Source organism: Poecilia formosa, unplaced genomic scaffold (genome assembly GCF_000485575.1).
Source record: "Poecilia formosa unplaced genomic scaffold, Poecilia_formosa-5.1.2 Scaffold26, whole genome shotgun sequence".
Lineage (NCBI taxonomy): Eukaryota > Metazoa > Chordata > Actinopteri > Cyprinodontiformes > Poeciliidae > Poecilia > Poecilia formosa.
In genome coordinates this window covers 2,547,783-2,560,560 of record NW_006799965.1, presented here as the reverse complement: position 1 = coordinate 2,560,560, position 12,778 = coordinate 2,547,783, and the positions used below count along the sequence as shown (strand labels likewise).

The 12,778-nt window shown below is 41.1% G+C and overlaps 2 protein-coding genes across 2 annotated transcripts in view; both read right to left on the bottom strand.

Annotated features, from left to right (window-relative positions):
• Nucleotides 1–279: 279 nt before the first annotated feature.
• On the bottom strand, nt 280–4,213 carry fgf1a (fibroblast growth factor 1a). The gene is made up of 3 exons (XM_007548396.2): nt 3,951–4,213; nt 937–1,040; nt 280–853 (listed from the first exon to the last, which is right to left on the bottom strand). Exons 1-3 carry the CDS (start codon nt 4,117–4,119, stop codon nt 653–655), a joined length of 474 nt encoding a protein of 157 aa, XP_007548458.1. The 5' UTR covers nt 4,120–4,213; the 3' UTR covers nt 280–652.
• Nucleotides 4,214–5,537: 1,324 nt separating this feature from the next.
• nr3c1 (nuclear receptor subfamily 3, group C, member 1 (glucocorticoid receptor)) overlaps nt 5,538–12,778 on the bottom strand; it is a 38,741-nt gene continuing 31,500 nt past the window's right edge. The window contains exons 7-9 of the mRNA XM_007548397.2: nt 11,489–11,619; nt 10,965–11,122; nt 5,538–10,165 (exon numbers count right to left, since the gene is read on the bottom strand). Coding sequence (XP_007548459.1) covers nt 10,013–10,165; nt 10,965–11,122; nt 11,489–11,619 — 442 coding nt within the window. The 3' untranslated portion in view covers nt 5,538–10,012. The remainder of the gene's footprint in view (nt 10,166–10,964; nt 11,123–11,488; nt 11,620–12,778) is intronic.

Sequence of the window (12,778 nt, the reverse complement as noted above, 5' to 3'; positions counted from 1 at the left end):
AACACAAAAATCAACAATTGATACATTTTTTTTCCAAGTGTCGTCATTAAACATCAAAAATGTTGGTTAGTGTTTCATTTATTATGGTGCAAAAGCAACTCTGAACAGTCTAGATTTAAAGGAACTCGGCTGTTTTACAATTTTCAGGAAGTTTGTTCTAGATTTGTGGTGCATAGAAGCTGAATGCTGCTTCTCCATGTTTGGAGATGTGTATCTCTACATTATTAAAAGGAAGTGCTTATCCCTTCTGATGGCTTTGGTTATTCCTGTTTTTTTTCCTTTCTCCCACACTTCTTCCTTCCACTCAACTTTCCACCAAAATGTTTTGATACAATTCAGAACAGTTAGCTTTATTTGGAATAATGTTTTGTAGTTTATGCCCCTGTAGAGGGAGTCTTAAGACTTCCTGCTAGATAATTACAAAGTCAGCAGTCTTCCTTCTAGGCCATCAAATAAAACGCTTCTTAAAGTCCACTTATAATTGGTTCAAGGTTTGGTGAAATCAGGATTGTGTTTCAGTTAGCTCAGTTAAATAGCTGCTAAGTAAAGGCTGCTCAGACGTGTTAGTTGACAGGAAGGATAAAACTCTAGAGGTAAACTACTCATGCATCAGAGCACAACATTCCTCACATCCCGTCATTAGAGAGGCTCACTAATCCCAGGAATCATCCAGCTGTCTGGGAATGAAGAAGATGGCCTTCTGTCCGATGTGGGTTCTTGGGCCCAGCTTAGTCCTGCCGTTCTTCTTCAGGCCGACGTACCAGCTGCTGTCCTGGTATTTCTGAGACTTGTACGTGTTGTAGTGGTTCTCCTCCAGGTTCTCCAGGAAGTAGCACTCGTCGGTTACTGTGGACTGACGGAGAAGGAAGGCTTAAGGAACCACACATGAAGCTGAATGGATCTCCAGAGCGTCAGAAGTAGCTGTTGGACACTCACCGAGCCGTACAGACGGCCTTCAGCGCTCATGGCCAGGTATCGCTCTGCCGCCTTTCCCCGGATGACGACGACGCCTCTGCCCACGGCTATGAGCTTCAGCACAGCTGACGGGAAAGACGGGTGAGAAATCAGACTAGATACAAACCTTTACAGAGGCTCTCGGCTCTGCAGGAGCTCTGCTGCAGCTGGTTCCATTCAGGAAGCTGCTGCTGCTGCTGTTATTTTATAAGCCAAATAAATAATCTATATGACAGATTTAACCTTTGATCCCCACCTTAGAGCTTCAGAGACGGTTAATCATATTTATGTAAGCATGTAGGAGAGTGTTTTCATTTTCGGCTGGTCTAAATGTGCTTTTGATGAGAAAAAAATAAATAAATGTCGACATACTCTGAGAAAAGGGGAAACACGTGCTGATTCCTATTTGTTTGTGTTGGTTTGACAACAGGGAAACGTTTCCTGCACATCTGATCCATGCAAACGTCTTCACGCTCGCAGCTGGGAGCAATTCACAGCGAGCGCTTCACTTTCTCCACGTTGCGTTACAGCCTCCAAAACTCCGAAAACAAATTAAGAGCTCTCCTCTCAAGCCTTACGCACAACACCCCATGTTGAGAAACAGGAAAGGTTTTAATTTAGAAAATAAGAAAACTCCCACAGAATGATACTTGCATAATAATTAAAGCATTTTTTGATATTAATTTACCATCTCAGGTATTCTTGAATAAATGCTTGGAAGTGTTTTTTTTTTTTTCTTTTGCCTGTTCCTCTCATCTGCCCACCTCCCCGTCTCTGCAACATCATGCTGCCGCCATCTTGCTTCACTATGGGGGATGATTGCAGCCAAAGGAGGAGGTGAGCAGTGCCTGATTTCCAGACATGGTGTTTGGGATTTAGGCCAGTTCAGTTTTATTCATCCCAAAAAGAAAGTAAATGCAACTAATATTATCGTAGAATCTTTAAAAGAGTTGTTGTGGACGTTGATGTGGGCAGGAAGGATCTGGAAGGACCGACAGCTCATTTTCTGAGAAGCAGAGTTGATATTCAACGGCAACATGCCCTGTACGATTCAGTCAGTCGTCATCGAGCGCTGCTAATCCACCTCATTTGCTTTTGCCACTCCCCTTTTAAATCTGTCTGGATGTACAGTTAGAAAGCCGGGCAGAGAGACGTTGAAGCGGAGGGTATCGTCATCATCTCCCCAAATATGATCGGTGGAGGAGATGGTTTGAACTTCTCTCGCTGCTCTTTTGTCCTGCCCTGCATCCACAAAAGTCTCCTTTTCAGGCCCTGATTATTAGATTTTTATGTGAAAAAGAAAATTCAAAACCACACACCACTTTCCTTCCAGCTCTCTGTGCACTTTCTGTCAGTTTGCTCCATAAAGTAAAACTTAGAAAAAAAATCCAGTAACATCTGAGGTTGAAATGTAACAAAAAGTGGAAAAGTTTAAGAGCTCTGAGCTGTTTTGCCAGGCACTGCACCTCACATTACTCAGCATTCCTTCTGTTATTTGAAACATTTCTTTTTTTTTTCACTGTTTCACTTGTGAACTTCAGATAAAGCAACTACTGTAAAGAGCCAGATCAGGTCTCCTCCTCAATAAATGAGAGAGAGAGACATTATACTTTCAAATGTCTCTTTGCAGTAGATGTAATTTGAGTGCATTTATTCAGTAACATTAAAAAAAAACAGTCTTAAACTAAAACTCCCTCAGCACAATTACTGGTACCTCAAAGAACCCATTTATAAATAAATATGATCCTTCATTTTAGGTCTTATTTTTCTCTGCTAATCAGAGCATGTGATCAATGAGTAAAGCTATGATTTTTTGGGTACAACAGCAATGCAAAAACATTTCTTTTAACCATTTTCTTTGGTGAGGTCCCATATTTATCTAACCTCTGGGCTCAGTGAGCAAGACGGATAGGAAATCTGTGAGATCAGCAGCACAAAGTTGCACAATGGTATCATAAAGTTTCCATAACAGCCTTTAGGAACTATAGTAGCTACACGCCAACTGGTTATATGGGAGTGATCCCAGAAAAACAAAACAAAACAAAACATTTTATGTTCAGCCATCAGCAACAAACTCTCCACATGGGTCTGTTGTGAAACAACGGGAAAAAAAGTGACTCATGTCCTCTGTTAAGCATGGTGGAGGTTATGTGATGCTGTGGGCCTGTTCCTCTTCCAAAGGCCTTAAGAACCTCACGGCACATTTTAAAAAAATATAATCCTTTTCTACCACGGAGTTACAGATGGGTCGTCACTGAGTATTTTCTAAGTCTTTCTAATCAACACATGAATGTTTTTCCAGAAAAAAAGGACTGAAAGCTACGAAAGTGGACTTAGGATGGTAACTTCTTACATTTACTCTGTTGCCTTTACGCGAGTCATGTTTTTGGGGAAAAGAAGACTTTTAGCAGTATTTTCACTAAGCTGTACTTCTGTACTTTTTGAGTACTTTTATTACTCAAATAAAATGTCTGGATACTCGTCCCACTGAATGAAGCTTTGTTTTAACCAAAAATTCACCAGACATAGACACACCTGAAGCTTAAAGTTTTATACAGAAAGAATTTGATTTTTTTTTTTTGTTTTGCAATTATATGCATTATTTTCATTTTTGGTCTTTAAAATACCGACATTTTTTACATAACATTGTCTGAAGACGTAATTTTTAAGTATGATTTACTACCTGAATCACCAAATACTTTTCTTTTTTTTACTCTTACTTGAGTAAGTTCATAAAATCCCTCGCTACTTTTCACTGTGACTTGAGTAAAACTATGTTGGTTGGTACTGCATCCACCTGTGAACAAAACCACAAGGCCTCCCTGAAGCTGTGTGCTTGCGACTTTAGAGAAGATCACAATCATTTCCGAGCTTCCCTGGTTTGTGGGCCGTACGTGCTGCAGTTTGATGCTCCACCGGCGGAAGCGAAGGCATCATGCTGCAGGCCTGACCTGGATGGAAAATGCGCAGTGTGCTGCGGCAGCAGCCTCACTCACTGTGATCATCCCGCTCATCCCGCTCGCCCCGCACCGTCCCATCGGCCAGGATCTGGAGGTGGTATCCGCCGTTCATGCAGTACAGCCGCGTCGGCCGCCGGTAGTCGCGCAGCGTGGGGCCGCCGTCACAAGCTCGCTCTTCGGCCGCGACCGCGTCTTCATCCGCCATCGTCCTCAGGGGACAGCGGGGGGCTCAGCAGGTGGGTCACAGGAGGGGGCGGGGGAGGTGTAGGGGAAGGGGTGTGATGGTCTGTGCCCTGCGGTGGGTCTACTGTTTGTGTCGTCGAGAACGAGCGAGGCGCGCTCCCGATTCCTGCCTCAACCTGCACCTTCCGTCATGAATCAACTGGGATTAAAACTCCCTAAAACGGTTCATAACTGTAGCGCCTGTGTAAACATGTTGCATTTTAATGCTCCAGTTTTATTTCGATATAACGTTCTACAGCAGTAAAAGACAGTTTCATATTATTCTATTGGCTGGATGTTAAATATGCCAGCAGCAGATGTTTTCATCCAGATGTTTTCATTAGAATCAGTGAGTTTCAAAGGACATTGGTTTCTTTCGTTACTTCTCTTTATTTTGCCAATTCAGTGTAAGGTTTATTCTTTACTTTCACAACTATGTTTAGCTGCTGAGTGTGCTATTCAAATAAAATTGCTGATGACAAAACGGGTTTCTCAGTCGTATGTTCCCACCACTAAAGCAGCCGTCTTTTCAAAGGACTCTCAAAAGTAATGCAGGTGGAATTTGATCATTCTAACAGTGGAAAATCCTTGGATCTAAGCCTGTGTGGATCATATCTCTGACATTTCGGGGCTCCTGTCCCGCTGGAACGGGGGAATCTCCTCCCCAGTCCAGGTCTCACAGCTCCACCGTCATCGCACGAACTGTGACCTCCCCAGAGCATGATGCTGCCACCACATTTCACAGCAGGGATGTCACGCATGGTGATCACAGAACACCCTTATTAAATTACCTAAAACGGGATCAGTTGGACAAATATATTTGCCGTTCTTTATTATTATTTTTATTTAAAAGAGGATTAATAAACAAAGGAATGCCAAACTTTTCACATTCTTTGTTGGAAATTCATGAATTGTTTTCCTTCCACTTCGCAATAACCCACTGCTTAATTTCAGTCTGAAAGCTAAAGAAGTACATTTAAATTCTGTGGTTCACATGGCAAAATTGTGTTGTTTTTCTCACCTGAAGGATACTTTCTTCATCAAAGACGTTCGGTAAAACATGATGCCGATGTATTCCGCCGATCAGCTGGTAGTTTACGTAAAATCGGATGCGATTCTCGCCGGCTCTCCCTCGTCAGGTGCGAGCGCCTTTAAAGTGCTTCTGCTTTGCATCTTTAACAGTGCCGAGGTTCATTCTCAGGGCATCTCAACAGTAAATAAACCAGGTGTCAGATGGAGAAAAAAAAAATTTATTGGATGAACAAGTGTTGTTACCAAAACAAACAAAAAAAAAAAAGGGGGTGAGGTGGGGCTTACAACGACCTTACCATGTCCAATGTTCAAAACGGGGCTGATGTCAGCATACAGACGCTTTTACTGGAGAAGTACCACACAAACACGTACGGTTTGACCTTTAATCGATGGAGGAGAAAGATCAACAAGAGTCACGCTACAGAGGAGAAATAATACAGAGGGGCAGGTACTGAAAAAACCATCTGAAGACAAATACACCACATGTTCTTTACAATGGATTATATGTACATATTAAACTTGTTTTAGGCAAAACAAACAAACAAAAAAAAAAAAACTCTTTTTTTTTCTGAGAAAACATACACCAGTGAAACGTGATCCGCCCTTTGTTAGTCTCATAGTTTCTGTCTGCATATGTTTTATACAAAATAGACTTTCAAACAATATTTGGGTAGTGCAAGTTCTTAGATTCAAGCTGGTTGATTACTTTCACAAACAGTTTGTGTATGAAAAAAGCCCAAGTCCTATCCTATTCACAGTATCACACAATTTGACCAAAGACTTGTTTAAAAAAAAAAAAGAAAGAAAAAAAAAAAAGGGGTTGTGAGACCCGCTGAAGAGAGCTGTACATTTGTCATCTCAGAGCTCTGGAGTTTACACTGACATTATGTGTAATCTGTCGCCTTTGGTCACCTTGTACTCAAACATTAAATAGGTCGTTTGTGTGAGTGATTACAATTTCCTGAATATTTTCCCCCAAAACAGAAAATCTGGCCTGCAGAGATAAAAGTTAGAAGTGAGATCCCCTGTATGAAAGTAGCTTATACTGTGTTTAAAAAGGATGGAAAACAAAAAAAAAAAAAAAAAAAAAAACAAAGGTGAAGGTGATAAGATTATCCGTCTTTTCTATTGCATATTCAGTTGTGCGCAAAAATGTAAACAGGCTACATTTCTGGGCAAGATGAGGCAAGTGTGCGATTTCTTATATATATATATATATATATATATATGTGTGTGTGTATATACATATATCTATCTCTTTCTTTCTCTCTCTCTCTATATATATATATACTTGTAAAGATGAGGAGCAGCAGCAGAGTTTTGGATACACTGAATGTGAAAGTAACCCTCAAACAGGTAGGTAGCAAGGATGATTTTCATCTATTCTGGTTAAACCTCAGAGGAAAACAGAAAGTTTTGTTAGAGTCTACAGACGGTATGAGCGGCGGAGGCAGATTCCTTACAACTTTTCACATCTGTCAACTGAATTTTTAACAATAAAACGTCAAAAAACAAAAACAAAAAAAACACAGAAGTAGCCACGCGTGCGTGAAGCTGTCGGATGCTTTTGGTTCTTCACGTCGGAGCAGAAGGTGGACATCAACGCAAGTGTGAATCAGATCATCTGTTTTTAAAAACCTGAGCTCTGGAGCAGAGTAGAACATATATAGGTTGCTTTTTTTATGTATTTGGGATAAACATTGAAAAACAGTTCGCTTTGCCATGTTTTATATCTATATATATATATATATATATGTATGTCTATATATATAAAAGTGAGCAGTTCACTTGACATATTTTGTTTCTTTCTGACAGCTCACGACATATCATCTACAGATAACAGTTCATATCTAATTTATTAATAACTCTTTAAATATCACATTCATAGTAAAAATCTTAAAGTAAAAGACAGATCGGGAGTCAGGAGACACACAAACGACAAGCTGCGCAGATTAGAAGAGAGATGTTGCAACGCATCAATCAGGAACACCGACAGACACTCCCCCCCCTTTACTGCATGGGACTGAAGGTCAGGCAGCTCTGGACTTCTTACTCCTTTCACCAGGTGAAGTATTTTTACGCTTTAATGCTTGGATTTGTCTGAGAATTAAAAAAAAAGAAAAAAAAAAAACAATAAAAAATACTGACCGACTTTTAGCATCCCTGAAAATAGACAAAAACAGGAGTTTGGCACAGGAAAAGAAATCAAACAGAAAAAAAAAAAAAAAAAGTTCCCAGAGAATAAAAAGAATCAGCTCTGCCTGCCTCCGCAGTCAGTAATGGGACTCTTTTTCACTGCGATGTGGTAACTGATAAAAAAATAAATAAATAAAAAAAAACGCAGCGGGGGGAAAGGGAGGCGGGGCGTCGGGGCACGGCTACGTAGCAGACAGTCAGAACACATGCAAAGGGTGCGGCATACATACACGCAAACTTTAGGTGAAGTCGGGCTGCAGAGGGAGCACAGGGGGCTATTTACCGGTCGTCAGCATCTGTGGGAGGTTCACGTGATCGACCAAACGCCTGAACAAAAGTGCTGTTTTATTCATAAAGCCGTTACTTATTCTGTTGAGAAGGATTACATTGATTTCCGGGGGGAAACCGTCGTATTTGTCTTCTTGCTAAGACCTGAGGTTAATACATATCATGTCTCTACAGCAGCGCGGATTTCTGGATGTACATTTGACACAGACGCCGTACGGTACTGGAAGCCCTACATGCTGCTCGGAGTCTTTGAGACTTTACGGTGTTTTGTATTCGCTGCGATCGATGAAACACCAGAACGGATGGCACAGAAAACCTCTTTTAAAATTTCAAAGCAACGTTTAGCGGTACAATAATCTGCACACCTGTGACTGGGAAGGTTTATCGATTACTTTGATTCCAAATTGTCATTATACCTGCATCGCATTCAAATTCACATTTTATTACAAGTGCAGTGCTTAATTTAGAATTTTCTCGACAACAAAAACGCGACTTATTTATATAACTATATCAAATCAGGCATAATGACAGCTTGAGTATTAATTGATTATATCAATCTCTGAATATTAATGTGATTTTTTTTTATTTACAATGAGTAGCTCTCTAGCCTGTTATTGTGCCAGACAGAGAAGGACGATCAGCCGGTGGAAACCAGACGTCTCATCTCAGTAAAGAGACGGTCGATACCAGAGGTGAGAGCTTTTCTTTCTTTCAGACGGAGTTCACTTTTTCACGTTCTTAACTTGGGCTTGTAGCAGAGACATGACAGTAGTACCAATCTACATCTTTGCAAAAAAAAACTGTTTTCCCCCCCAAAAAATTAAACTATTCCTTAAAGAAAATGAAAGGTATGCAGTTTCAAGAATAAAAGGTACCCCTTAGCCAATTCTTACAAAGAGCAAAGTTTGTACTGCAGAAGAAGAGTCTTCAGAGGAATTACGACTATTTATACCAAAACGATTGATTAAAAAAAAAACGAGAAAGGGTGGAGGACGGTTATTTTCTAATCGCTTTCAGCAGTAATAAATCTACAGATATTAGTATTTCCGAATATCAAAAACGACAAGCTTGCAAGCACAACAACACATGCCCTTCCACTTGTGATTGAGGAACGCTCGTATCCATCACATATTTTTCTAAAGATTAGACTACCGGGGGGCGGGGGAAGGGGTCAAGATTAAAAACAAGTCCACACTTTTCCACATCTTTAAAGTCTTTCTCGAAAGACCGATATACAACACCGAGCCCATCTTCACAGTCTTTTTAAAGCCTTTCGCCGAGCGCCGAGCGCTCGCGTCGCACCGACGGCGCCGGGACCGCGGGGAAGGGAAGCAGGCTAAATTTCATTTCTTAGCGAGAACGACGACACTTCTACGCACAGAGGGTGGAGCGAGCTGCCATTTGTAAAGATAAACAGCCACTAGAAAAAGAGAAAAGCTGCAACTGCGTGTAATATATAAAAAAGTACAATCAACTTATAATGAAGGTAGATGATGAGAGGTTCACGTATAGCAGGAAAAAAACATGGCTTAGATGATATTCGAAGCAAAAAAGGCACATCTTTTTCCCTTTTTGTAGTTGACATGTAAACCTGGAAGAGGTCTGCTTGTGGGAGGACTCCATTGGCTAACAGGCCCACACAACTTTATATGTTATAATCAAAGCAAATAAAATATGCTTTTGAAAAAAATCACTAGAAAACTGTTTTGTTTTTTTTTTTTTGTTTTGTTTTTTTCGTTGTCGTCGTCGTATCTGTGCGACTGAAAAAAACGTTTTCGTTACAACCTCCTATAAAAACTAAAAGTGGAACACAAAAAGCCTACGTAATAAGAGCGCGTTATTCCGATTTGCTGCCTCCTTGGGCAGCGGTGACCTGGAAAAGTGTATAAACTGTTACTTTGAAAATGTAGAAAATACTATCAGAACCTTTACATAGATATTTTGTTGTTTCTATTTCAGATATCGCTCTGAATTTCAAGGTAAGACACCTGAGACAACATGAATGTTAGCCTATTTCTCTTTGCCGTTAGCTTCACAAACTTTTCCTATTCGTTATTAGACACTACATCTTAGCCTACTCAACACAGCGAAACGTCTTGTGCTCGAGGTCTGGTTCCTACACACACACATTGCTTCTCCCGCGGCCCCCCACTCCCCGCCCCACCCCACCAGACCCATCAGCACAGAGATGCACACTTGCTGCTAGGAAACACCGCTCCCTACTGGTGTAAAAGTCCTCTCCGTTTGTTGCTCTTGTCCAGCGGGGTGGGTGGGGTGGGGGGATGGGGCGGGGAGGTTTTGTCGGGCTGGTGAGGTGACGTGGTGGGAGTTTAAGGCATTGTTGCTGCTACGGGAAACAGTCACTTCTGGTGGAAGAGGAGAGGTTTGACGCTTCCGGCCTTGAATTTTGGTAGCTGATTGCTGATGATCTCGGCCAGCATCTCGGGGAACTCCACGCTCAGGAATTTATTCACGAAGGTGTAGAAGCAGAAGCTGAGCAGTCCGCTGCCCATCTGTGGACACACGACAAGAGGCCGTCAACCAATCGCGGGTCACACTGGACGCACGCTTTGCACGCGCGTTGCGAACTGCTTTCAACGTTTTGTCGTGCTAAAGTCGCAAACCTCAGTGTATTTTCTGGGATTTTAGGTAAGAGAGCAACACAAAGTAGTGCATTGTCGTGGTGAGAAAGAAAATATAAATGGTTTCTAATATCGTATATTACAAATAAAATTCGTTTTTTTGCTCTGATATCCCCAAATAAAATCAAGCGCCTCAATTTGCAAACGTAATTCACCCAATTGTTAATTCCTAAAAATAAAAATAGATCATTTAAATTAAAAAACATTAAAATTGATTGTTGTAGCATAAAAAAAAAAAGATAATATGATATTAATAGTTGTACTGGGTAAACCTTCAACCTGTTCAGTCATTACTTCTTTAAGTTTTCCTCTCAATCCCTTTTTGCAGCCATTTTGGAATGAAGCCTAAAACATAAAGGAGATTGTTTAAAGTCAATATTCCCCAATATCGATGTGCTACTTCCACTGGAAGATCCTTCCATGTCACGATATAAGTGAAATAATCTGCCAGTGAGAGCAGTAATTTCTTCCTAAAACCCATAAATTATTTACTAAAAATGATTTTAGAAAGATTTTCCGACCTTGAGCAAAGGCTGAATAAATAAAAATGGCTGACTCAGGGGTAAAATCTCTGTCATCAAACAGCACTCGCTTGATTTTCTCTACAGCTGATGCAAATCCAAATATTCTGTGTGTGTGTGTGTGTGTGTGTGTGTGTTGCATGCCGTACCTCGTGCATGGAGTCCAACAACTTGGTGAGCTGGTAGAAACGCTGCCAGTTCTGGCTGGAGTTCTCCTCGCGCTTCACTATGGCTTTTCCCAGCTCTTTGATGTACGACATGCGGATCTCGTCGAACACCGCCTGGCTCTTCAGGCCGTCCTTGGGCACTGCGGGGAGAGGGGAACACTCGAGGTCAACGCCTGACGCAGGAAAATAATTCAAATCAAACCACTTTGGTGCAGTTCCAGTTTTACTAGACGAGACAAGTTAAAAAGAGAGACGAAACCTTTCCTAGTCAGAAAACCGAAGGACTGTATTGACGTAATTTATGTTGAATCAAAAAAAATAAATAAATAAAGAATTAAAAACTATTTTTTCATCGCAATTTTACATGACGTTGTGCTTGTTTCATGACGAAAAATTAAACGTGCTGAAGTGTGTGCTCCTACGATTTCCAAGTGTTAAAAAGGGTATTAAATGCTAAGTGTACTCTGTATTATTGTTTGCATTTATTATCAGCGAAAAAGTCTGACCTGTGCTGAGCAGCAGCAGGACCTTCATGCACAGGTACTCCTCGTGGGAAACCTGCAGCCGGACGAACTCGCTGGAAATCTTCAGCATCTGATCAAACTGCTCGGCCATGTAGGGCAGCTTCATCCGCTCCCTGGTGGGTTCGAACACAAAAAGGGCAAAAACGCACAAACTTCACTCGTGTGATTGATTCAGGGGCCTCGGTGGCCCCATCAGACCTGAATCTGGGTGATTCTTCAATAAATTAAAACTTAAAAGGAAACGAGGAATAACAAGAAAGTAACAAAATCAGATATAAACATTGCAACTTTCGTGTATTGTAAAAAAAAAAAAAAAAAAAATACAGGACGGCCCTTTAATGCAGCCTTTGACTACAACTAGGTGCTTTCTGAGTGTTTCAACATGGAGAGATGCAACAGAAAACTGCATGGACCAAAACATGACGCCGCCGAAATGTCATTTTTAGAATCACACTAAAATGCTACGTTTATTTAGTTCCTTGAATGACTCAATCATGAAAAAAAAAAAAAAAAAGTAGAAAAAAACTGTGAATCGATGCTTCGCATATGTTATATAACCGAGCGCTGCCCTTGCACATGCTTTAAATCCGGTGTGGTGGAGCAAAACAGGAGGCAACATGTTGAAAGTCAAACATTTGTAATAAAAAAAGAGAAGTGCGCAGCGTCTACAGGCCAGATTCCTGCTGCTGTTAGATGTGTTTCTGCCTCAACATAAAGTGAATATAACACTGAGCCTTTGGCACATCTACGTCACAAATAAACCAGCTTAACAGACTTCGACAGAACTGACTTCGTATACGGATGCATTTCTAGTATTTGAAACGGCTTTACGCGTGGACGTAGTCAGGGTTCGTTACCGAAGCGACGTCGTCCTGCGTCGTCGTGCATAAACTGGAAACCACAAGTTAATTGGATCGACTTGACATGACGCCCTGAACTAGAGCCACCCACAGGCAGAACCGCGTGGTGGCTCTGAGGATCTCTACACTCAGACTTAAAACATTTCCCAGAGGACATTCAGTTAAGGTTTACCAACACCAACACATTTTTCCCATCGCAACTTAAGTGAATCTTTAACATTTCCAGGTTAGATTATCTGTGAGGAGACGACTTGCTGCATGCAAATTGATTCTATGTCAGTGAAATGTTTTGCTAAGACACTGTTGGACTCAGGAAGGTCAAAAAAATAAAAATACAGGACGGCCCTTTAATGCAGCCTTTGACTACAACTAGGTGCTTTCTGAGTGTTTCAACATGGAGAGATGCAACAGA